The 25987-nt window shown below is 36.5% G+C and overlaps 4 protein-coding genes across 6 annotated transcripts; 1 reads left to right on the forward strand and 3 right to left on the reverse strand.

The window, feature by feature from the left end:
• Positions 1–3049: 3049 nt before the first annotated feature.
• On the reverse strand, positions 3050–9936 carry LOC110878713. The gene is made up of 14 exons (XM_022127073.2): positions 9541–9936; positions 8797–8881; positions 8603–8705; positions 8392–8476; positions 7523–7603; positions 7025–7440; positions 6842–6923; positions 5885–6061; positions 5752–5805; positions 5581–5673; positions 5114–5179; positions 4923–4966; positions 3606–4211; positions 3050–3536 (listed from the first exon to the last, which is right to left on the reverse strand). Exons 1-14 carry the CDS (start codon positions 9655–9657, stop codon positions 3194–3196), a joined length of 2352 nt encoding a protein of 783 aa, XP_021982765.1. The 5' UTR covers positions 9658–9936; the 3' UTR covers positions 3050–3193.
• Positions 9937–12450: 2514 nt separating this feature from the next.
• Positions 12451–16636, forward strand: LOC110878693 (protein TIC 62, chloroplastic). Of its 2 annotated transcripts, XM_022127049.2 has the most exons (9): positions 12451–12782; positions 13500–13612; positions 13735–13788; positions 13950–14034; positions 14168–14273; positions 14565–14651; positions 15305–15402; positions 16106–16215; positions 16414–16636. In XM_022127049.2, the coding sequence occupies exons 1-9, from the start codon at positions 12533–12535 to the stop codon at positions 16483–16485; spliced, it is 975 nt and encodes a 324-aa protein (XP_021982741.1). In that variant the 5' UTR covers positions 12451–12532; the 3' UTR covers positions 16486–16636. The 2 variants fall into 2 exon arrangements, with proteins under 2 accessions (XP_021982741.1, XP_021982754.1); XM_022127062.2 differs by lacking the exon at positions 16106–16215 and having other exon boundaries at positions 16414–16634.
• Positions 16637–17780: 1144 nt separating this feature from the next.
• LOC110878684 (ABC transporter G family member 23) lies at positions 17781–20028 on the reverse strand. Its single transcript, XM_022127039.2, has one exon. It carries the CDS (start codon positions 19793–19795, stop codon positions 17834–17836), a length of 1962 nt encoding a protein of 653 aa, XP_021982731.1. The 5' UTR covers positions 19796–20028; the 3' UTR covers positions 17781–17833.
• A 476-nt stretch (positions 20029–20504) lies between these two features.
• Positions 20505–24672, reverse strand: LOC110878668 (phosphatidylinositol N-acetylglucosaminyltransferase subunit A). Of its 2 annotated transcripts, none has more exons than XM_022127024.2 (9): positions 24426–24672; positions 23452–23576; positions 22804–23376; positions 22121–22275; positions 21414–21516; positions 21213–21329; positions 21024–21127; positions 20802–20892; positions 20505–20711 (listed from the first exon to the last, which is right to left on the reverse strand). In XM_022127024.2, exons 2-9 carry the CDS (start codon positions 23572–23574, stop codon positions 20652–20654), a joined length of 1326 nt encoding a protein of 441 aa, XP_021982716.1. In that variant the 5' UTR covers positions 23575–23576; positions 24426–24672; the 3' UTR covers positions 20505–20651. The 2 variants fall into 2 exon arrangements, with proteins under 2 accessions (XP_021982716.1, XP_021982723.1); XM_022127031.2 differs by having other exon boundaries at positions 20548–20711; positions 21414–21504; positions 24426–24652.
• Positions 24673–25987: the final 1315 nt, after the last annotated feature.

A 25987-nucleotide genomic window follows, 5' to 3' on the forward strand; every position in this document is an offset into this window, starting at 1 on the left:
TGTGCAAAGCACATGACCAAATTTAACTGAAAAAACTAACTGGGTTAGGCCTAAAGGACAAAACGTGTATAATATGAAAACATAAAGGACAAAACTTGTCACTTTTGAACATAAAGGACAGCGCCTGAAAATGAGTATAAAGATAAAGGACAATCCTTGAAATTCACTCTTTATTTGATGTCGTTAAGAAGATTATTATGATTTGACTAAGAATCAAATACCGAAAACAAGTCCTTTGTTGCAACATTTGCAATAAGCATCACTCGACACAAAGTATTCAAAGACTTGCATGTCTTACGAACCGTCCTATCAAAACTAATCTTCCAATGCTTCGACATGCCAAATGCGCCAATCACCATTTCCGACGCCGTTAACCAACTTCCTCAAACTCAGTCTCCTGATACTTCGCAGCATCTTGAACCGGGAGAAAATAAACTGCTCACGAAAAATGAGTTCACTCATTGAGGTCCTTCTGTACCTCCATGTTTTTGATAGAATGCTTGTCCTTGCAGCATCTTTAACCGGAAGCTTCTCTAAGATTAGTTTGATCAATTGCTCTGGCAAGTTACTAATTCTATCCTCTTTAGCACAACTTACAAACCACCTCTTGTAGTAAACATTCACTGTCATTGTATTCAAGAAAACAAAGAACGGGTTATATGAAAGAAAATAAGATAGGGGAGGATCTTAGGGGCTGTTTGGCAACGTCTGAATGGTTAAGTGCTGAACCAATAAGAGGTCTTAATCATTAAGTGCTGAACTAGTAAGAGGTCTGAACCATTAAGAGCATGTATAATGCTTAACCGTTCAGAGGCAAATGTCTGACTAATTGAGATTAGAGGTCTTAACCATTCAGACTTTGTATAAATCTTAACCATTCAAAGGCAAATGTCTAAACCATTCAGACATCTGCTCGTGAAACAAACAGTCTGAACCATTAAGTGCTGAGCCAGTAAGAGGTCTGAACTATTAAGCGGCTCATTAAGAGGTAAACAAACAGCCCCTTAGTTAGGGCCAGGGGAGCCCTGACCCCCATGTTTTTTTTTTTTTTTTTGCTTTGAAGTGTAAATTTTACCGAAAACTTTAAAACTTGCGGCCCCACTATTTAAAAGTCTGTTACAACTTACAACAGCAAAAGGATTTGAAAATTTGTCATATGATTATCAAATGTAGGAAGTTGAAAGTTACCCATCTGCATATACAAGAGTGTCCATCTGTGCCTCCATGTTTTAGATAAAATGCTCGTCTTTGCAGCGTCTTGAACTGTGAGCTTCTCTAAGATTAGACCATGTGTAGTGGGGCGTTTTCTTTAAAAAAAATTCAAAAAAAACGCCCTATAACGCCCACCCCACCATTACATGGGGCGTTACTTTTCAAAATTTTGGAAAAAAATTTCGTTCGGCGTTTTCTTTAAAACGCTCAAAGTGTACAAAGGGATGAGGGTTGACCTTTGACTAACCAATGGGAAAACATATTAGTGGATGACTATGAATAAGGTTTTTTTTTTTTTTAATCCTTTTTAATAATTGGAAGGGGCATTATTAGGCATTATGCCCACTACACCACTTTTGCTATAATGCTGGGATGACACGTGTCGGATAATGCCCCATGGTGGGGGCATTATAATTCTTCACCACTACACATGGTCTTAGTTCGATCAGTTCCTGTGGCAAGTTACTGATTCTGTCATCTTCGGCTCGAGTTGCAAACCTCCTCTTATTAACATTCACTGTCAAGAAAATACCGAACAAGTTATTTGAAGATACATAAAACAACTTGCCAAGAAAGAAAGACATACTTTTATCGTTGTTGCTGATAAGAGAAACAATAAGGATAACAAATTTGTCATACGATGATAAAAGAATCAAGTATATGAAGTAGAAGCTTACCCATGGGAAACAACCTCGAATTTGTAGTTGATCAGTTGATGTTATGTAAAAATATGTAATGCAAGAAATATAAATAGGTTTGGTGTTTGTATTTCAAGCGGCAGTAAAACCTTAAAAAGGATGGGCTAGGCCCAAATCAAATTTCTAACTTCTTTTTAGAATGAACCCTAACTTTTAATAGCATTGTTTCTTTTTTTTAACTAGTCTTAACAACGCGGGGTAGAGGGTGTAAAACCATGCTACCAGTGTTGCGGAGTGGGAGGCATAAAGTCGCGCTAAGTAGCAACTAAACGAAGACCAAAACCGAGAAAAATTGTGAAATAAAATCATGAATTTTAACGCTTAGTGACTCACGTGACGTAAACCATAGACGAATTCAAATATATACCGACACATACTAAAAATTTGAGGGGGGTAAAAGCAGACAAAATGTGACCAACAAACATCGTGCTATGTAGCAACCAAACAACAACAAACCCGAGAAAAAAACGTAAAACAAAACTATTATAAAAAAACTAAACTAATTTAACTTTTGTTACAAAATTATAAAAAGCCAAAGTTTTGTTACATAAATATAATCTTAAAGTTTATATACATGAAAAAAGAAAAGCATAAAAGACAAAACCATAATAAAACAAAAAAAAAAGTTACTGTTGCTCATATTCTTATGAATTAATACATATAAGGAATTAGTGGGATTCCTTGCGCTTCACGGCGGGTTTATAGTCGGTATCGGTTCGGCCGGTATGGAATTGGTGCAGTTTGTTACAATTGGTTCAGTTTGTTACAATACTGGTATGATACCAACACTCGGTATAGCAACCAAAACAGATAAGTTTTTCATTGATTGGAAAACTATAAAAACGAGTACCAGTACAAAAGTTGTTTGGCTGGTATTGATTCAATAGGGTACGATACCAAACTGTACCTATGTTGCTTGGTAGGTCAAGAAAACCATTTAAAACGAATACAATACAGGAACTGATGTTGTTCGGATGGTGTCAATTCAGTTTTTGCGGCAAAGAACAAAAAAATCAACTATATTTGATACGTTCAAAGATGTTTTTATTATCGACAAAGAACAAAAAAAAACAACTATATATGATACGTTCAAATATTTTTTATTAAATTGCAAATAAAAATAAGCGCTTCATAACGAATATTCGAAATGTATAAAACATTATATTATAAACCAGAACCGAACCGGTTTGAAACTCAAACTGGTTTATACTTTCCAAAAAAATAGGAGGAGGTTTAAAAGAGTTTACACACACGGATGAAGTAGTAAATTCCTCGATAGGGATCTATACAGGTAGCGTTGAAAGTAGAAACATCGGCTGCAACCTTTGCAGCAGTATCCCACAAAACGGACACAACGGTTTTGACAATATTATGTCACCTTTTTGGTCCACAGACGGCGCAGGGTATCTGAGCAATGTAAAAAGAGTCTCCGGAGCCAAATTTGAGACTTGTCTCATGCAAGATACACAAAACCATAACGGAGAAAGAGAGCACACGACCATAGAAACCGCACATCTAGCCATTTTATGCCTATCAACACTTCGGCAATACGCAACGTCTGTATCCTCAAATGGAACACCTGCTGAACAGTAGCTACAATGCTCGTCTTCTGCTTCGGCTACATATCTGCGTACATTATTAACTACTATTAAAAAGAACTACTAGTAAATCGTTTTCTTTGCGAAAATACTATACCTTTTCTTAATCTTTTTTACTTCAGAAGCAAGGCGTTTTACATGATCTTGAACCATGTAGTCGTTTTTTGCGACCCAGAGTCTCATTTGTGCCAATCCAGCAAGCTGCAAGTTACCGTTTAGTATGGCGGAAAAACTACAACCAACGAGCCTTTCTCGAATATGTTTTTCACACATTTCAAGAAGCGTAATCCATACTTTTGATTCTTTCCTCGCGAATGTATGCTCGCCATCATCCAACTTCGCTTCTCTAAGTATAACATGCCTATTAATAATATTAAGTAGATGCAATTGGCGTGAAGATAATCTATAGACGTGTGGAAAAACGCTTTCAAGAGAAGGAGCACACTCAAATCCGAGACTAGACGTCAGCCACTTAACGAGTATTTGCTCCACGTAGCTAACTTCGGATTTTTTTATGAAAGCCGATAACGCTGCTATCATGTCCCATACAACCAGAGGCTTATCAAGACGATGAACATACTGATTTAACGACCATAACATGTTACGTCCCCAACAAACTAAACTTTCATCGTCAGATGCACCGTCATCTTGCAGCTTTTGCCCGCCAATCCAGAAGAATTCAACGACAGCCTTCAGTGATGACCTGCATTAGAAATCACAAGAATGATAAAAATGTAGGATCGTATTGTGACTCAAACGAGTCAATTAGAAGAGCTCTTATCAATTCAAAAGGCGGAAACAGATGAACTGACTTGGAAAACAGCTAGTTTCACACTTAATTGTCTTGTTTTATTGATATAACAAGTTTCCAGATCAAACGACACGTCGGCAGCACTTCGGTACCGGAAATACGAAAGTTACAAATGATTTCGCATGAGACCTATTTATAGAGATCTAATTCTGCTTGAACATGCTCCAAACGAAATTAGATTCATGCAGAATCTAATTTCGCACGGAATTACATGTAAGCCACTTTCATGCGAAATTACCTCAAAACCCTATTTTCTTGAACTACATGCCCTGATCTAACATTCTTAATACAAGACTCGATACAAGACGAAGTCGACAGATGCATGCACCAACAAAAAATCAACACGGTAGAGGATCTACCATTCCACATGTGCAGTGGCGGATTTTGCCCGTTGAACATGCCAGGGCCGAAAGACACGGTCACTAAAAAAGGCCCGGACAAGCCCGGGCCAAACATAGTATATAAAAAATTTCGATCGAAATGCAGAAAATTAGCACTACGCCCGAAAAACTTGCCCAGGCCGTGGCCCTGCCACGACTCTTCTAAGAACCGCCCCTGCACATGTGAGCATAAGTGAAAAATATATTGTAGCATTAGACTTACTTCTGATACATTGGGTTTAACGCATTAACATCAAAGCGTCGAACCTGAAAAAAGTTCGAAAAACTATAGTTTAAGAGTAGATTTTTAAGTATTTAAACTTATTTGCTAAGCACTTTGTTGAATTCTTTAGCACTCTGTTGACAATCTAATTTATATTTTTAGGGACATGTTTAAAGGAGAATGAATTATACCACAGCAAGCACAAGGTTGGCAGGCGACACTGCTATACCGAAACAAGCATCAGACACACTAGGGACCTGCCGAAAGATTTACGGTGTATTCAATATACTCATATGTCGCAAAATAAAGGCAACTTATCAGCCTTTAGTAGTCATTATAACATAAGAATTACGAATATGAGACTAAAAATGATACTCTTTCACAGTGGCGAAGCTTGAGATTTTTGACCGAGGGGCGGAAGTCACCGGACCTATAAATTTCTATAAAACCGGGGGGTCGAAAACGTATATACAGAAAAATTTCTATACGAAAACTTCATACTCTCCACTACTGAGCGAAAAGTTCTGGGGGTCGACCGCCCCCTCCCGCCCCTTAAAAGCTTCGCCCATGCTCTTTCATCAAAACATGTTGTAGGAAAACGTTGCTTTTATTTCGAGACGATAAAAAATGCTAAAAATAAAAAAGAGCCAAAACATACATCGGTAGACATCTTAACACCAAGAATATTTGAAGGTAAAGGTACTTCATGGAGCGAATATCCTTTTATAATCCAACTATGCAAAGAATTATCCTGTGAAAAAAAAAAAAAAAAACGCACGTAAGTTTTGCTACGAAGAAAATCAATACGTTACATGGTCAAATGCAGTACCTGGCTACAGCTGTACAAGCATTGTCCATCAAAAGCCCAAGCCAAACCTGTAACCTGATTCACCACCAACAAGAGAATGTACGAGTTTTGTGCACAATATCGCTATTGTTAGAAGAAAGTTGTGGAAGCTTACAGCTTGGTTATGCGCATGATGTGACCCAGATACGTCAAACGTTCCAACGGAGGTGTCATAAGTCAATAGTTCTAACGATCCAGAACCTCTGCCAACAGCCAAGATTATCTTGTGCGGGGAAGTATCCGGAAGAAGAAGTGAAAGTACAGTGCAAGCGCCTGACCCAATACTTATAACCTATTTACATTAAAAAAATTACAGGAGGTTAACGAACGATAGTTGCTTAACGTGCGAAGTTTACGCGAGTAAATTATGCATGTTCATTGTAAAATTAAGCATGTTATAATTTACAAACCCTAATTATGCATGACCACAAAAATCTAGCATGGTTAAAAGAAAACAAAATCACGCATGGTCAGAAACTCTAGTTACGCATGTTGTAGCATAATCACGCATGTTATACTGCTGTTTGAGTACGCGCATGTTAAGGACTTTGTATTTTAAACTTTTTCTTATTATAAATACTATAAATATGCTATTTTGTCACATTAATTAATTTTGGTCCCTCAACTTTGGCATTAACTAACTTTAGCCCCTCAACTTTAGTAATGACATGTTTAGCCCCTCAACTTTGGTTATGACATGTTTAGCCTCTTAACTAAAAACAACTTTAGCCTCTCAAGTTTAATGATAAACAACTTTAGACCCTCAACTTTAGTAATGACATGTTTAGCCCCTCAACTTTAATAATGACATGTTTAGCCCCTTGACTAAAACAATTTTAGCCTCTCAACTTTAATAGTAAATAACTTCAGCCCCTTAACTTCAGTAACGACATGTCTTGCCCCTCAACTTTAATAATGACATGTTTAACCCCTTAACTAATACATCAAACAACTCTCGCGATTTGCTTATTTTTATCTAGGTTTCGAACCCACTCCGCATGGTAACCCACTAGAATATGTTAATGGAGCTCATATGAAAATAGTGGAATTTATATTCGCACAATACACTTACTTCCTTCAACAGAGAAAATGAAGCATGACTGTCTTCAGTGGACTTGAGCAGGTCACTGATATATACCCGCCAGAGTTTCACACTGGAATCGCCAAAAACAAAACAAGTTGTAAATCCCGGTTCGTTAACAGTTAACACTAACTGCATAACCGAAAAGAACAAACAGGATAAAGACCAACTCACCTGCCATCAGAGGATCCGGTTGACAATAGAAGCTGAGGTGATCCATCGGAAACAAACTTCGAGAAACTGATTGCGGTGATCCAAGAGTTGTGGGCTTGGATGAAGCCTACGAATGATGCAACGGGAGCGGGATTGCTTCCTTGTGTTATGGAGTAGCATTGCGGTTCATGGACTCTCCAAAACGATATTATTCCACTTTTCGCACCAACGGCAAGTACGCAAAACCTCCTTGCTGACTCACTATCAAGCATCGGGGACCACACAGCAACAAGCGATGAAAGCATTGCACTACGATGAGCATACTGCTCTGCACTTATAAAGGAGGAATTATTTTGTCTTTTGCCTTTGCTTCTGATTCGTAAATGAGCTATCGGTCCATCCTCATGGTTCCCTTGCTTGAAATTAACTTGGCTAGACTGAAACTTTAAAGATTAGTGAGCAAAGATCATTGCAACAACACGTAAGATAGCAGGTTATTACATATATTAGTTAACTTACGTCTTCTGGAGATGCAACGTGAGCCTCCCCATATCTTATTTTTGCAAAATACGTATGTAACATTTCAGATATATCCATAACCTATAAAGAGAACAGGAAACACAATTGTAAGAGTTAACTGCCATTTTCGTCCTCGTGGTTTGCCCAATTATGCCAATTCAGACCAAATTTCAAATTTGTACCATTTTCGTCCCTGCATGTCAGTTCCATCCAAAAAACTAAGGTTGAATCGAATAATTGGACAAACCACAGGGACGAAAATAGCAGTTAACTCATGCTTTTTTGGACGGACCTGGCATGTTTCAAGAATGTCAGGGACGGAAATGGTACAAATTTGAAATTTGGTCTGAACTAGCATAATTGAACAAACTACAGGGACGAAAATGACAGTTAACTTCAATTATAAAGATATCCTATTATACATCATAGAGTAAAATGCCATTTTCGTCCCTGAGGTATTGCCAGTTTTGCGAATTTTGTCCAAAGGTTTGTTTTTCCGCATCTAGATCCAAAAGGTTTGAAATCTTGCTATTTTCATCCGACTCGTTAACTCCATCTATTTTTCTCCATTAAGGCAGAGGTAATTCTGTCTTTGTTTTTAACTTAAAGGGCAATTCGGTCTTTTTCAGGGGTATTCGGTTTTTACATAAAGTGAAAAAGACTGAATTCCCTTTAAGCTAGCAAAAAAGACGGAAATACCCCTGACTTAACGAAGAAAAATGGATGGAGTTAACGAGCTGGATGGAAATGGCAAGATTTCAAACCTTTTGGATCCAGATGCGGAAAAACAAACCTTTGGACGAAACATACCTCAGGGACGAAAACGGCAATTTACTCTACATTATAAAAAAACAAAGGTCAGTGCATACCTCTACCCAGTCAGCAGAAAATTCACAAAACGGCGAGCGGTAGACCTTAACCACCCCTTTAGTGGTGCAAACAGCAAGCAAACACCTATACAGAAATAAAATCCGCCAAAAGTTAACCGTTTCTTGGGTTATTACTTATCACTCACAAAAGTTGAACCTATAAGTCACTTTTACACTGCTGCATGACCTGATGGATTATAGAAGTGCATACCCAGCATTAGGAGCGAATCCAAGTGGAGACCAAGATATTGAGCGTACACAAGGACGAGCTTCACGAGACAAACACGTAGGCAACATACAACCGGAGTCCAAATCTGTGTACATTACAGTTACACATCATATAAGCAATTAAGCAAAGTAATAAATAAATAAACAAAACGAATAAACGTAGACATTCACATGCACCTTTGCTCTCTATAACACCAACTGGAAAAGGTTTGATGTCGGGAATTGTGATTAAACCTTTAGGTCCAAATGGCATAGCAGGGTTCTGGCAATGATAAAAGATAATATGAATGTGAAAAAAAGAGAAGGTTTAGGCTTCAAGCTACGGCTGCAAACGAACCGAACGAACACGAATAAGACCTTGTTCGTGTTTGTTTGTTAAGAAATATATGTGTTCACGACCTGTTCATGAACACTTACCGAACGAGATTTTATGTTTGTGTTCGTTTGTTAAGGAAATGAACTTGTTCGTGTTCGTTTGTTAATTTTAGGCAAAGAACAAAAACGAACGTTTATGAAGACAAATGAGCACAAATTAATGTTCATGAACACAAACGAACACAAACAAGCGTTCATGAACAGAATATATAACACACTGCCACTTATTAGAATTTTTTTTGTCGGAATTATGAAGTATTTTGTAAAAAATACAAAAACTAAAAACTCTAATGAACTATCGAACACAATCGGGCACATACGAACACGTTACCGAACGTTCAGGAACATAAATAAACGAACGCGACCTCTGTTCATGTTTGTTCATTTAACTAAACGAACGGAATTTCTTGTTCGTGTTCATTTGTTTAATAAACGAACGAACACAGACGAACTTCCTACCGCACGGTTCACGAACTGTTCGCTGAACGTTTGGTTTGTTTGCAGCCCTACTTCGAGCTATAAATAGCACATAAATGACAAAATTACCATGATTGTAACGCAATATCCAGAGGCAGCAGCGATCAAGTTTTCATCAGACCATGCAATCGCATTTGAGCACATAGGTGAAGATACAAGTATCGCCGCCTGGAACCTTGAGGCCATCACTGAGCCCAGCTAACTGAGAATGTTAGTACAGAAAGTGCATTGACCAACAATATCTAAAAGTTAAAAAACTGTATTTCAGCCCCCTGCTGTTGCCAGTCAACCGCCGGTTAACCCCAGTCAACTCTGGTCAAACACAGTCAAACAGCAGCAGCTGCTGCTGCGTTTGTGATCAGTTTATAGTTCTGTTAACTGTCATGATACCCTTAACACCCTTTATATCATCAAACTAACCCAGAAAATCCTTAAACAACAAACATAAAAGTAGAACTCTCGGACAAATTATTAATATCTATAAAAAAATCATATGACAACATGATATGTCAAAACTTCAGTTTCTTTATTAGGTTTCTAATGAATATTAACAACTCAAAATTAACTAGAACTATGGATTATAACATAAAATCTTGTAAGAAAAACTAAGGATTTGTAAACAAAGAATCAAATCAAATCAAATCAAATATATATAAAGTAGAAACTTACCTATAGGAGACCTCGAACTTGAGTTGATTAGTTTCGTGCATTTGTTCCAAGCGGCAGTAAAACCTTAAAGTGGGGGTCAGGCCCAAAACAAAATTCATTTTTTTTAGAATAAAGCCCAAATTGCAATAGATGTTCTTTTGTGAATAATGAAGTTTATAAAGTCATAATGAAGATGTAATTAAGCATTTTTAAAATATGAAAATACGTAAAACACAAGTAGGGCTGGTAATTTTTGACACAGACATGTTAACACGACACAAAATGACACGGAGTTAATAGGTTTCATGTCTTAAATAGGTCGACATGATTAAATTCGAGTCTACACAGATTGATATATGTTAACTAGTTAATAACATGTTTATATTTTTTATATACAAAAATAATGTGTGGGCCTTAGAGTAACCTATCAATAACATGTTAATGGTGTTTTAATATGTTAAGGATTATGTATTTATATATTAGTTAAGATTTTGAAAACTTTTAGCAATTTTTGTTTCATTGGGTAGGTGATATTTATTGTGTCCTATGCAAGTTCATAAACAAATCGTGTCGTGTTAACTTGATTCTAAACAAGTTTGTGTTCATTTTCAGAAGAAAAAATGACATGTTTAGTTATTGTGTCGTGTTCGTGTCTAGCACTTTAAATTATCGTGTCTTGCTTGTAACCACACACCACCACCTTCCACCACCAACCACCACCGTCGAGCACCTCCGTCCACCACCACCCACCAACGTACGTACACCACCACCAGTTTATTTTAGAAGTCTACATACGTTAAAAAATAATCAACCTTCTTTTTTCCAGACTGTGGATGTTTGATTCATCTCTTCTTCTACAGTCCGTAGACTAAAGACATTTTACTTCTTAAAAACAAACCGTAACTAACTATATCCTTCTTCTATTGAAGATAGGTTTAGATTTTGCCACATGAAAACAACTCCATATATCAATGGTTTTGTAAAATATCTAGACTATTGATTCAAGTGTAAAGTGGTAATTTTGCCCCCTTGAACTTCACTTTTATAACTTTGACCATCGTCGGCCCGTAGGGGGTGTGGGGTGGGCAACGGCACAAGGACAAAACTTTTTGAGGGCCCAAATCTTTTTAATTTTATATAGAATTTACGTTGTATAAAATATAATATATATGCACCGAATACAAAAATAACATAAATGAACCCTTGTACTAATGGTTATTGCCTTGCTTAAACAAGGAGACGCAAATTCTAATCCTAGTGTCTCTAAATTCTTTCTTTTACCTTATTTTTTGGTTTTTTTATTTTTGTTTTTGTTAGTGTCATTTAATGCTTAATTTTGTCAACTGCATATTTCTCTTTAATTAATAAATTACTTTATAAATTTAGCTAAAAATATCTGTTTAAATTACATCCATATAATTTTTAGTGATTGATGAGTTTATATTAAATGGAGATTCTCGAATAGGGCCCAATTTTTTTATCTCGTACAGTGCCAATTTTTTTTGTGATTTTCAGAGATAACCCTGACTTTTTGACATTTTTAATCCTTCTAAACTCCCAATAATAATCATTATACACTTTGTTACCGTAAAACGAGATGTTAGACCGAAGGAAAAACACCACAAACACACAAGTAGACTTTAGAAGTTCAACTATGTGCATGCATAAACAAATATTGAATGGAAAATACATATGGCAAAGCTCTCTGAAATTGTTTAAAAGGAGAAACATATAGAGAAATAAACGATAAAGAAAAATAACACAATGTAATCGTCTACTTAAAAATCGATTTTGCAAAAAGTTTGATTTAATTTTAATTTAAAAACAACCGATAAAAAAGAAGAAGATTAGAATCAAGAAATTCAACTAAAAACATACATATGTTAGTTATTATCAGTGTTGTAAGAATCGTTAGACGCTAGTTAGTTGATGGGGTACTAACTAGCGATTAATCGGGATTAATCGAAATTCGTCGGATCAGGATTTCTATATGTAATTTTTAGTTAAATATATACAAACACATTTTTATATATAGTTTTTTAAAGTAGACATGTTTTAACCTCTCACTAACATATTTTTTTTAAGTAATTGAAAGGATTTTATAAGGTTTTGTCGAAATTTGGCTGATATCTAGCCAGAACAGGACCGTCATTGACTACCTAGTGATTAGTTGGTGAAACTCTGATTAGTGATTAATCAGAGACTAATCAAAGACTAGTCGGGATTTTTACAACTGGTTATTATTATTATTATCATCATCATCATCATCATTATTATTATTATTATTATTATTATTATTTTTATTTTATTATTATTATTTTTTTTTTTTGTGTCCGCTTTGGTGAACTGAAAACCATAACAATTAACAACCACCCAAAAAAGGTTTCCGCTTTCTTCTTCTTCTTCTTCTTCCATGGCTTTCAAACTATTCACTCCCATTACACACCTCCAAATCCCCATTTTCCACTCCCAATTCCTTCAACCCACTCCTGTTTTTCCTTCATCTTCACTTCCAACAAACCTTTTGTCTTCAAAGCTTCATTCACGACAGAAATCGTCTGTTTGTATCAATTCACTGAAACAGGAAACACTTCAGAGCCCCACCCCAACTTCTACATCATCTAATAAGCTTGTTCTCGTCATTGGAGGCACCGGTGGAGTCGGTACGATTCATTTAACTTAATATCTTCTTATGGCCCGGTGTCAATTGAATTGATCTATAGTTTTATGTTTATGTTCACTTCATTGGTCCTAAATTAGAGTTTGTAATCTGATGGATGGATCTGAAATTCTGAATTGTAAAAATTGATGCATTGGTTTTGTAGTTTGAGGGTTAAATTGCTAATGATCAAATTTTTTCGTGGATTGGATTTCACTTGACTGCCTGTCTACGGTTCCATTGCGTGTGCTCGGGTAGAAGTTTTGTATAAATTTATCGCCATGCTATTAAGTATTTTGATTTAAATTCTTTTCTTTCTAATGTTGTTCACATGAGGTCATCATCATCATCATACTTAGTAAATCCCACCAATAGCAAAGCAAAGGTAGGGTCTAAGGAAGGTAAGATATAGACAGCCTTACCTCTACCCATAGGAATAGAGAGGCTGCTTCCAGTGAGACCCCCGCCTTGATAGTAGTTTTGCATCAAGCATTGGACATAAGGCACATAACACTCAGCAATCGGGACAAAGACCGATTAGTGTATGTACCCTTTTGTCTTTTAGCTATCAACGCCACCACATGATGCATGATTAACCGTCCTCATCTTTTAACATTATTTTCACGAAATTAGTAAAATAACGTTAAAATTAGTGCACTTTCACTTTTGCCCCCCGAGCACCCACACATATAATATCTGCTAATATGTTTATTATCTGCAGGACAATTAGTGGTAGCATCATTGCTGGATCGGGATGTTAAATTGCGATTATTACTCCGAAATCCGGAGAAAGCCACTACTCTATTTGGAGAACAAGAAAAGGACAAATTGCAGGTCTATTTTCTTCTGTTTTTGCTCCTTTACGAAAGTAAACGAATTGTCACATTAGCAATCATCTTGACCCTTGTGAAACCGGTTCAGGATATAAAGTTTTTATTAAATAGTGATTTTGGTAGGTGGTTAAAGGTGACACTCGAAATTCAGAGGATCTCGACCCATCTATGTTTGAGGTTTGTTCTCTCCGTTGTTTGATGTAATATTATTTTTGTAAGTAAATTGGACAAAATTATTTTGGGTCAACCCATTCATTTGACCCGTTACTCAACCTGCCCGACCCGTCCATTTTGTCACCTCAAGTTATTAGCAATAACATTGAACATTTTGTTTATAGGGTGTAACTCATGTTATTTGCTCCACGGGTACTACAGCCTTTCCATCACGGCGATGGGATGGGGATAACACACCTGAAAGAGTAGGTAATTTGCATGTCCCACATGTGACACACATGTTTATATGCATATACTTTACCATCTTATTTAGTGCTAAATATATTTCATCTTTTGTGCTTTGATAATTGCCTTATAAATTAATGTTAATTTGTGTTGAAAGATTGGGAAGGCGTGAGAAACCTTGTGTCGGCACTGCCTCGGTCACTGTCAAGAATCATCCTAGTTTCATCGGTAGGAGTAACCAAGTCTAACGAATTACCATGGAGGTATGTCTACCATTTGTGCTTTTGGCTGTAAATTTGTATTTTTAGAGTAGTTACATGCAAAAAAGTAAAATAGAACTTTTTTTTCCAAGTTAGGTCGTGCTATACGAGAGTTGTGTTTGGGTTCATGTGTCTGATTTTTGGGTTGGTGTCGTATTTGACCTGCCAACCCGTGAACATAACCCGTTTATCACCTCTCCTCATGAAAGCCCATGAATATTTCTTTTTAGTGAGAATATGGCCCGCTTCTTATTTTCTGATTTTTATTTTCTTTCGCTACCGTTCATATGTCAGCATCATGAACCTTTTTGGTGTTCTAAAATATAAGAAGATGGGGGAGGACTTTGTTATTAACTCCGGCCTTCCTTATACGATAATAAGGTTTGTAGCTCGTAACGCCATTGCTTTTAATCATAATATTATTAAATTTAGGCAAATTGGATTTAAATAATCCCAACTTGCTCAATTTGGCCGATAATAATCCCAACTCAGTTATTGGCCGATAATAATCCGTACTGGTGCACTTTTGGCCGATAATAGTCCGCCGTTAGAAATAGCTTAACGGAGTTAAGCTTTTTTCCGAATTACAAACCGATGTTTTATGGATTTTGATCAGAACGAGAATACGAGTTGATTGATATAAAATTGACCTCGAAATACTGCCCCAAACGACGAAAACGGTGCTTCAATTCGGGTGTTTAAACTTCCAATTAACAAAAATCAAGTCGTTTGAAGCACCGTTTCGAGGTAACTTTTACATAAATCGAATCGTATCCTCGTTCTGATCAAAATCCATAAAACATTTGTTTGTAATTCGGAAAAAAGCTTAACTCCGTTAAGCTATTTTTAACGACGGACTATTATCGGCCAAAAGTGGACCAGTTCGGATTATTATCGGCCAATAACTGAGTTGGGATTATTATCAGCCAAATTGAGCAAGTTGGGATTATTTAAATCCGATTTGCCTTAAATTTAAAACACTCACATATTCACGCTATGTACTTACTATCGGTGATATATTTTTGCAATGCTAGACCTGGTAGGTTGACAGATGGACCTTATACATCATATGATCTAAATACTCTGCTCAAAGCTACTGCAGGTGAAAGACGAGCCGTTCTTATTGGTCAAGGTATTGAATAATTTTAATTGCTAATTTCTTGAGAAAATTTCAGCGTTCTTCGTCTTTTTAGGGTGTTGAACTAACTGTTATTGGTAACCGTGAGAACCCGTTACGGCGTTACCGGTAAACTCACGGGACCCATTAATACCCTGCTTACTAATCTGGATTGCACCACCCCCTTGAAGGTTGAATTAATACTATTTTTGTCCCTGAGGTTGTATAGTTTTGCGAATTTCGTCCAAAGGTTTGTTTTTCCACGTCTGGATCCAAAAGGTTTGAAATCTTGCCATTTTCATCCGGCTCGTTAACTCCATCCATTTATCTTTGTTAAGTCAGGGGTGTTTCTGTCTTTTTTGTTAACTTAAAGGGCAATTCGGTCTTTTTCACTTTATGTAAAAAGACCTAATACCCCTGAAAAAGACTTAACGGAGAAAAATGGATGGAGTTAACCGAACAAGATGAAAATATCTCTGACTTAACGGAGAAAATGGATGGAGTTTAATGAGCCGGATAAAAATGACAAGATTTCAAACCTTTTGGATCCAGATGCAAGAAAACAAACCTTTGAACGAAAGTCGCAAAACTGACCTAACCTCAGGGACGAAAATGGCATTTTACTCTAACGAAAATGGCATTTTACGATAGCACCACTTTCAGATATTTAAGCGGTGCTATCGTTTTGTTGAGTAGATATCGTTCCTCTATTTGCCAGGAGATAAACTTGTAGGAGAGGTTAGTAGGCTGGTAGTTGCAGAAGCTTGCATACAAGCATTGAACATAGATTTCACTGAAAACCAAATATATGAAATCAACTCAGTCCCGGTGAGTAATCTAATTTTCTTTTTTTTTTTTTTTTTTTTACATATTTTAAGTGTTTGTTCTTCCGATATTAATTCATCATAGAATACTAGAGGTGGCAATTTTGACCTATATACTTGTAAATGGGTCGATCAGTTGTGTTTTATCGGTCAAATCAAACGGGTCAAATTGGTCATATGGGTCAATGTTGTTATGGTGCAGGGTGATGGACCAGGAAGTGACACAGAAAAATGGAAAGAACTGTTTAAAGCTGCACAACTTCAAAAAGTATGAGCATGCATGCTAGGTATTCTGTAAACTTGTTCACTCATGTAATTAAGTTACAAAACTGTATCTAATTTTATGTAAATGTGTGCAATTATAAAAAAAAACAAAAGATTAAAGGGCTATATATTTGCAATAAACAGCTGTGATATTATTAATATTTGACTTAGGTTTTACATTATGTAGTTGCACAAACTCATAAAAGACGCTATAAAAAAATATTGGTGGTGTTGTATTAGACTCTTCTTTTTGAGAAATGGTTAGCAATATAAAAACCAACATACTTTTTTTTATTTTATATATAAAAAAAAAACTCAACCTAATTTTGGTACATTAAAGTCCTTTAACTTGTTTAAAATGTGTGTATTCATGAAATCAACAATAAATTTTAGCTACCAGCACACCCTTGTATATATTTAGGGATTGCTGCTGATGAGGGTTTTTTTTTCGTCTTTTGGTGTGAATGTCATGTAGACTCTTTTGTTGACGTGTAACGCTGTTCCATTAAGTTATATATAAAGGTATACAGTATACTGTTTTATATAAGCAAAAAAATATCCATGTTAGCCTTTTGCATATATGAAATGTCACTTTATCAAATGTTGACCCATTCAATGGCGAATAAGTCATACTTTTCAAAAAAAAAATTACAAGTATGTGTTTTTTATGCAAGTTTATAGATTGTAATATATAGTATTAGGTTGGGTAGACTTTTATCATATAAAATGATGAAGTTTGTTGTTTTTATCGATACTAATTCTATCCAGTGACGGAACTAGCCCAAAAATTTAGGGGTATCCCATTTTTTTATTTTTTAGACCAGTGGTATCGAGATGAAGTTGAGGGGTATTTTTACACTACGGAAACGGAGTTAAGGGGTATTTTTACACTACGGAGACGGGGTTGAGGGGTAGCCCGTGCTGCCCCTACTAACATTCTAAGTCCGCCCCTGATTCTATCTGAAACTCAAAAGATAATAAAGAGGGTTGTTGCTATCTTTGTATGATCAAAGGATATACATTTTCTTGATGAGTTAGTTGGTTCATGAACCATGAGTGATGTAGCATATATATTTTGATAAACCCTCTAGTGAGTATTAAGTATTAACCGATTTTATTATACTTGAATCACTGCTATCAGTCGATAAACATATTTCACTCCAAACAATTCACATAGTTCATATCGCGTAAAATTCTCATTATGGGTGTTATATTGATGTTAAATTCGGTTAACTAATCGTTTTATGTATTCTTTTGATAACGATATCATGACACGTATGACAAAAAAAAAAAAACCCAAAAAAATGAAAATAACAAAATGTAGTAAATATCATCATATTTTTTTTATACAAAAAGATTCATATTGTAGTTTTAGAGACCTTTCTTGAAAGAATGATCCAACATAGCACCCTATAAAACACAAAGAAACCAAACATGGTCCCTACATTCATCCATCTAGTGTCCGATTCGAGCCCTCTACCCTTCAAGATGTCTTTCCCGGTGATGGAACATGTCGAACCAGGACCCTCCTGAGAGAAACAAACCTCCCTCCGGCCCCAATACTCGTTAACCAACCACGAGTCCAACGGGTATCGATACAACGACACATAGTACATAAACATCCAGTATTTCGGGATTACTTCTTTTGGTATAAAGTAGCCCGAAAAGAGAAAAAACGCACCAAGAACCGTGCAAATGAGTGAATTCCCGGATATGAAATCGGGTGAAACCGCACTTAAAAAGAGAACCAAAGAGCTAGCCATGAGTACAATGAGCCAGACCACAAACACGAAAAAGGCGAATGGCATGAACGATGGGTTCAACCCGACTAGCCAGTATACTGGAATGGCGAACAGAAGCCCGACCACAAAAAGAAATGGTAGGAACACGATGGTATTGGCGATCATATACGAAGACGTCTTGTAGGCTCCTCGTGATGCTTCTTTCATCAAGACCCGGCGTTCTTGAAGGAATATAGGAAGTGCTTCTACAGTAGAAGAAAGAAGAAAACTAAGACTAAAGGCGAAAAGACCTAATCTTTCAGCGATCCCGTTTTCATTGTTTTTAACGTTTACATAAACGCTCCCTAAACCGAGTCCTCCAACAACTGCTTGCATTGTTCTTGCTAAGAACAGTTGTTTGGTCCTATAAATCGTCTTCCAAAACCGCGTGCAAAGAATTAGAATCTCGTGTAACCCGTGTTTATATCGACGTCTTTCCACGCTTTGATCCCGCCTTAACAGCTCTTGAAAGGTGCCATTAGTTTGTTCGGCCCAAACTGTAGCGAAAGATGGCTCCACAAGTTCTCCAAAAGTAACAACGGGTTCTTTCCTGTTATATGATGTTTCAAGAACCTCTTTGATTTCCATTGAGAACTCGAGTGCGTTGAGTTGTGTTGGAATTTCGAATCCCAACTCGTTAATGGTTTCCTCGAGCGAATCGAGGGAGCCGTTATGGACCACCGAACCATTTGAGAGGATCAAAAAGTTTGATATGTATTGGAGGACGCGATAACTCGGTTGGTGGATCGATAAAATAATGGTCCGTTGCTTTGATCTAGCCATGTTAGATAGCAGCTCGATCACTTGCAAAGCCGAGCTACTATCTAACCCAGATGTTGGCTCGTCAAGAAGTAAAATAGGCGGGTCAGGAATCATATCGACACCAATGGATACCCGTTTTCTCTCTCCTCCCGATATACCACGATCATCTTCATCCCCTACAAAACTATCACGTACATGAACCAAACCAAGCTCACGAATCAAACACTCGACCCTCTCTTCTTTCTCTTTCGAACTCATTTCTTTTAGCCTGAACTTGGCACTATACATTAAAGTTTCCTTCACGGTTAGCAACGGAAGCAAGTTATCTTCTTGTGCCACAAACCCGCATATCTTCTTCATTTGTGAAGGGCTCGTGATCGGGAAATCGTTAAGTGAAATGGTGGTTTTGGGATCCAAAGTGTTGTTTCTAACACGACCGGATATGAAGTGGAGTAAACTCGACTTGCCACTGCCGCTTGGCCCGACGATTGCCATAATTTCCGAGCTTTGCGCGACGAAGGATACCGATTTGAGAATGTTTATATGGTTTGGATTGTTTAGGAGCCATGGAAGTGTGAATTGGGGGTCTGTTTTGATGGTGTAGGAGAGGTTTTTGACAGTGAGTTTGTATGATGGTTTGGGGGGGTAGGGTGGTGGTAGTGAACGGTGGGAGGAGGACGACGGGCTGGTAGATTGATCCGGGGAGTTGTCGTCGGAGGCAGTGAAGAGGGCGGCGGAGTCGTCTTCGACGGTGGAAGGGTTGAGACAAGATGCCATTTTGAGTTGAAGCTATGGGGATTGAAGTAAATTTTGAAGAGAAATGTATGAAGATGAAAGTTGGGGTTAGGAGAATTAGGTAGGCTAAGTCAGGCTAATTGGTATAGTGGGTTCCCTAACTTTGGTGAACCAACTGTGTTTCTTGTAGACCCAAGTCAATGGAAGGTAAGACTAGTATACATGTATGATAGGTGTTAGATTTAAACATGATTATAAGACGGTTTTATGAAATTAATAAATTGATAATAATAATAATAATCATAAAATAGAAAGAAAAAATAAAAAAAGGAAGATAACAACTTAGAGACAGTAGACGAGGCATAACAGGAGGGTTGAACAGGTTAGAAAACAACACAAGACCGACGAGCTCAGGCAAACGGATAGCTATCAAGGCCACCTACCCAACGCAAACTGTGCTTACGCTTTACATGATCCTGTTGGTTAGCAGAGTATTGGTGGGATCCAGTAAGTTTTCGAATAATAGCTCTTACACTTAAAAAAAAATAACAAAAAACAAACCAACCATTACATGTGTACAGGTGGGTTGAACAGTTAAGAAAAAAAAAAGTCAATTTCAGGTAAAAACAGGTAAACATTACATATCTTTCGCATCTATTTGTTTTATATTTATCTTATGACCCCTTATTAATAAAAAAAAAAAAAAAAAAAAAAAAAAAAAAAAAAAAAAAAAAAAACCCTACATCAGCTCTTTTTCATACGAGCGGATTGTAATTACCACCTCTAACAAAAGAGTATACACATACATGATGCATGTATATACAGATCTAGATACATGTATGTATGTGTATATGCATATGTATGAACCAACGTCAAAATCACTATTATGGTCATTTTCTTATCCTCGTTTAAGCTCCGTCCGTTTAAAATCAGGCACCGGCTCAACTTCAGAATCAGGCTACATAATTTTACATAAATATGATTATCACAAAAGCAACTAAGGGGGTTATTATGTATTATGTATATAAAGTAATATATGAACACGTACCTGCCACAGTTGTAACAATCGCCATAATATGAAATCAATGATCATCACCAAACAGAAAAGCTTGCCTGCCCATGCACCACATGTGAGGTACCTACAGCAAAGCGATTTATATTACAAGATCATATATCTATTTGAACTCGAGTTGACCCGTTTGCAGCCCAACCCGTTACCCAATCCACCCGTTTTGCAACCTCAGAATAATCAAACTTAGCACGTGCATACCGAGGAAGTCTTTCCAAGAGGGTTTGATTTGAGCATCTCAAGGCACGGTCGTACACGATTTCTGTTCTTTTAGCGACGTCGTGCCAGCTGTACATTTCTTTCATCTAATGTGAACACAAAAGGTTTATATAAGTACACGACCTCCAAGCAGTGTTTACCGAATAAAAGCAAATTCGGGGGTGTGCTTACACGACGGTGCATCTCTTGTGGATCAATATGAGGAAGTATCCGGATTGCTTTCTTAATTGCATGCACCATATCACTAGGATCTGGCTTAGCAAGAACAATCATATCATCCGGTAGAACCTGCAAACATAGAAGAAAAGCATTCTGACACGAACAGAAGTAGTTATAATTTGCAACGTAAATGTAAAATATCGTAATCCCCACCTCTGGAACACCGCCAACGCGTGTACTCACTGTCAATAATCCACAACTAGCAGCCTCTAGAATCGCTATGCAGAATGCCTCGGTTAAAGAACTGTTAAAAAACCTAGAGTAAACTGCCATTTTGGTCCCTGTGGTTTGGTCACTTTTGCCACTTTAGTCCAAAACTCAAAACTTTTTGCATCTGGGTCCCTGTGGTTTCAGTCTTATTGCCATTTTGGTCCAAAAATGAAACCAGGTCATATTTGTCTTATAAAATCCTGCTATTTTGTCATTTTCCACAGGGGCAAAATGATCATTTCTTTTTTATAAATAAATACCATATTTTATAAGACAAATATGACCTGATTTGCCCCTTAGGAAAATGACAAAATTGCAGGATTTTATAAGACAAGTATGACCTGATTTCACTTTTGGACCAAAATGGCAATAAAACTGAAGCCACAGGGACCCAAATGCAAAAGGTTTGAGTTTTGGACTAAAGTGGCAAAAGTGATCCAACATCAGGGACCAAAATGGCGGTTTACTCAAAAACAAAAGATCCTCAGAACTATATAAATGTGATTATGCGGTACACTAATACACAACTATGGATGCCAATGAAGATCTAAGAAAGAAGGAAGAACGTGATAAATGAGATTGAATCTTTATTTGTAAATAACTAAAAATATATCGATTGATCAACTACAGCATCATTGTCGTATACATACCTGTTCAAGAATATATGCCCGGAATTCAAAACTGATCTCACTTTCGCATGTGGGACCGCACCTAACATATCAACTCGATCTTGAAGCGAGTGTTTTTCCCTCATCTCTTCTAGTCTTACTCTCTTGGGTCCATCTCCTCCGATGATGAATCGAACCTTAACACACATGGTTTTCAAATAAGATACTAAATAATTGGTAGCGTAAAATCTTTAATTTAAAGAAGAGTAAAATGCCATTTTCGTCCTTGAGGTTTGGCCAGTTTTGCGACTTTCATCCGAAGGTTTGTTTTTCTGCATCTAGATCCAAAAGGTTTGAAATCTTGTCATTTTCATCCGGCTCGTCAACTCCATCCATTTTTCTCCGTTCAGTCAGGGGTATTTCTGTCCTTTTTGTTAACTTAAAGAGCAATTCGGTCTTTTTCAGGGGTATTCAATCTTTTCACATAAAGCGAAAAAGACCGAATTGCCCTTTAAGTTAACAAAAAAGACGGAAATACCCTTGACTTAATGGAGAAAAATGGATGGAGTTCACGAGCCTGATGAAAATGACAAGATTTTAAACCTTTTGGATCCAGATGCGAAAAAACAAACCTTTGGACAAAAGTCGCAAAACTGGCCAAACCTCAGGGACGAAACTGGCATTTTACTCTAAAGAAAAATATTATGTCATCTACAAGAACTTACATTGGGATACAAATGGCATACTTCGGGAATAACTTCAACTAGCAGATCTGCACCCTTCCGATAAACCAGTCTACTTATAACAACAATAACAATCGGATCCATGCTAAGTCTCTCTGGAGCGGGCTTGAACATAGTTGTGTCCACAGCATTTGGTATAACAAAAACCTTTTCCGGAGGCAACCCTGACCTTAAAACCGTGTTTTCTTTACTTGTATGTGAGACACAAATGGCTTGAGTCACATCTGCTAAAGTAAACTGCAATACTTTGTTCATGTGAATGCTTCCAATATCAGAAAAACCATACAGTGAATGATCGGTGAATATGACTTTGTAACCCATCGTGCGTGCATGCATTAGAGCCTCGTGACAAAGGGTTGAAAAGGCTTGATGTCCGTGAACTAGTGAGATCTTTTCCCGAATAAGAATAGTTCTTATAATTGGGAGTGTTCCGTAAAAAGTTGGCAATGTATTTTGCATAAGAAACGGTTTCCACGGTACGTAATAAACTTTTAAGCCATTTGTCATGTACCTCACACCAGAACGGTTTGCATAAGCATGAGTCATAACCACCACCTAAAGGTTAACAGAAGTGATTTGTTTAGAATTCAAACACATGAGTTTGATCTATATAACTAATTAATTTCTAACCTTATGGCCAAGCTTAAGCAAGCATTGTGATAAGAGATAGATGTGATTCTCCACACCCCCGAAATTTGGGTAGAAAAAGTCAGATACCATTAAGATGCTATGCTTTCCCTCCTTGATATCCATAACTACAAAGAATCAGAGTTTTTCCTTTTTTTTAATCCACAACAGCATATGACACATAACTGAAATAAGGACACATGCCATGGTACAATAAAAAGAAAGTGTTGGAAACAAACTGAATGTAATTTCTATCATCCATGTATCAGTTTTCCCTAACTGAATGACTACTTTTGGTAAATGTTAATCGCTGAATCATGCAGCAAAAGTTTTTATAATGGAACTTGTCTTAATAATGTACTGTTAAATGATCCAATTAACACGCGACGACTTCGTAAAAAATCTCACATATAAATTGAGGAATTCTAAAGACCTGTTAAAATCTTCTATCAAATCTATATAATGTATTTACTGGCCCTAAATGGTATATTGAAACCAAGACAGCACTATATCCTCCACAATCATATAAAAGTCAAAACACCTTCATAAGATTTACATCCAATTGCCTAACAGGCTAACAGCTTAGCTTTAAAAGCATAAACCATGTGACTCTAATCAAACCGACATTCAATTCCGGAATCAAACTATGCAAATTCCTTTGGTGAATTACAAGCCTATCAGATTCAATGAATTAGCAGGTACTCAACTTCTCATCATCTCATATAATATGATTCCACTAACTTTACCAGATAAACTGTTTTTGTGTCTGATCATTGAACAGATAAATCTAACGTTAAATATAATCCTGATTTCAAACAAATATGTAACAATGAAGATAATGAAGCCCTATTTCGATACAATTAACCAAACAAACTAACGAAACCTAGTAAAACAAACACTTCTTCTAACATTCACATGCATAGATAATTAAACAAAACAACTGCATACTGAAATTAACAGTCTAAGAGGATGGATACCTTCCGACGATCGAAAACCGATGCAAATCAAGTGTAAATTGAAGTGATGGATCTACGGAGGTATACGAAATTGAATGTAGGAAGTTAGGGTTGGCATGGTGACTAAAGAGATCTGTACTGGTGCCGGTGATTGAAATCAGTTAGAGAACTGAAAGTGCAAATGAAAATATGGTAAATGTTTTGATTTGCTCATTTGAGGTGCGAATTCTTCAATTAGGTTTGCGATTGATGAATATTAGACGATGATTATTTCCTGGTAAGATATAAAATTTAGGTTCCTATTTTTTTAACAAGGGGGTGTTTGGCCTAGTTTTTTTTTTTATCCAAGTTTATAGCTTTTTTAGCTTATTTTTATAAAATAAATACTCGGTATTTGGTTTAGGTTTTTAAACTTATGATTATTAGTTTATATAAGCTAATTCTAAGAAGCTTATAGGACCATGGTTATTTAGCTTATTTGTATAAGCTTATTTAAAGAATATGGCTTTTTACTCATTTGCCCTCAAATGGTGGATTAACTTAACAAAGATTAATTATTAATTATTTTACCCACCGTTCAATTATATTACCTGCATCTCTTTTGTATAACTATTTTGGCAACTCATATGCATTTCTATTAAAGATACAATATAACTTCATTACATTCAAAATTGAAGCAAATTTCTATTGTGAAAACTGGAGCCACATTAAAGTTTTATTTAAAGAAGCCAGTTTCATTCTTATGAAAACTGCAGAAAGTTAAGCAAATATGGAGAAAAGATCAACTCTTTTAATCCATCTCTCAAACCATTAACTCTTGCCTTAAAAAATCCTATTTATCAAACACTCATCTACCATTTATCAAGCATTCAAAAATTTTGCTTGAAGTGGAGTAATCCAACCTGTTTTCATATACTGAGGTAATTTGTTCTCTTCGTTTTTTACTTATTGAATTGTTTTCTCTTTGTTTAATTTTCAAGTCATGGACTTGAACCATGATAATGACGTTGTTGTCATGAAAACTAAGAAAAAGAAAATAAGATCATTATGGTAGGATCCAATAGGTGGTTAGTACCATTCCATATTTGCTTAAACCTTATGTTTTGCTTAACTTTTTATATAAGTAACTAGGGAGAAAGCCCGTGCGATGCACGGCATGAATAATAGTTATTGTTTGTTTGTGGTAAGACGTTTTACACGGTCGGTGCATAATATGTAAGACAATACGCCTACAAAGGGGCGTGCTTAAACTTTATTAAAGCATGGACCATAAGTTGTTTCGTTGGCAAAAATTGCCGGCAAAAAAGAAGTGTAAAAAGATGTCTTCCAAGGAAAAAAACATGAAACGGAAAAAAGAAAAACGCATAAACTCTCGCACGCCTTCCTATCTTATTGGATAACACATAGACCAAACTTTAACTAACGCATGCCACCGTCATCCCCAATCCCATCACCAGCCAACTGACTGCAGTGAAATAACAAAAAGAAAAGTATTAAAAATGGTATACTATGTTTACGTATATATGCATCGAAATGTAGCATGGGTTTTCATCACTAACACCAAGTGCAGACGGTATACCTTT

This window comes from Helianthus annuus, chromosome 1 (assembly GCF_002127325.2).
Source record: "Helianthus annuus cultivar XRQ/B chromosome 1, HanXRQr2.0-SUNRISE, whole genome shotgun sequence".
Classification (NCBI taxonomy): domain Eukaryota; kingdom Viridiplantae; phylum Streptophyta; class Magnoliopsida; order Asterales; family Asteraceae; genus Helianthus; species Helianthus annuus.

Bases quoted from the DNA above. Each gene is read 5' to 3' on its own strand.
- LOC110878684 (XM_022127039.2), bottom strand. From the start codon at position 19,795: ATGGCATCTTGTCTCAACCCTTCCACCGTCGAAGACGACTCCGCCGCC.
- LOC110878713 (XM_022127073.2), bottom strand. From the start codon at position 9,657: ATGGCCTCAAGGTTCCAGGCGGCGATACTTGTATCTTCACCTATGTGC. The intron at 8,882-9,540 runs GTAATTTTGTCA...TATCATTGCCAG, and splicing joins GATATTGCGTTACAATCATG to AACCCTGCTATGCCATTTGG. The intron at 6,062-6,841 runs GTAAGTGTATTG...TAATGTAAATAG, and splicing joins CATTTTCTCTGTTGAAGGAA to GTTATAAGTATTGGGTCAGG.
- LOC110878693 (XM_022127049.2), top strand. From the start codon at position 12,533: ATGGCTTTCAAACTATTCACTCCCATTACACACCTCCAAATCCCCATT. The intron at 15,403-16,105 runs GTATTGAATAAT...TCTATTTGCCAG, and splicing joins AGCCGTTCTTATTGGTCAAG to GAGATAAACTTGTAGGAGAG. The intron at 16,216-16,413 runs GTGAGTAATCTA...GTTATGGTGCAG, and splicing joins ATGAAATCAACTCAGTCCCG to GGTGATGGACCAGGAAGTGA.
- LOC110878668 (XM_022127024.2), bottom strand. From the start codon at position 23,574: ATGGATATCAAGGAGGGAAAGCATAGCATCTTAATGGTATCTGACTTT. The intron at 21,330-21,413 runs GTGGGGATTACG...CTATGTTTGCAG, and splicing joins GCGTTGGCGGTGTTCCAGAG to GTTCTACCGGATGATATGAT. The intron at 21,128-21,212 runs GTAAGCACACCC...TGTTCACATTAG, and splicing joins CACAAGAGATGCACCGTCGT to ATGAAAGAAATGTACAGCTG.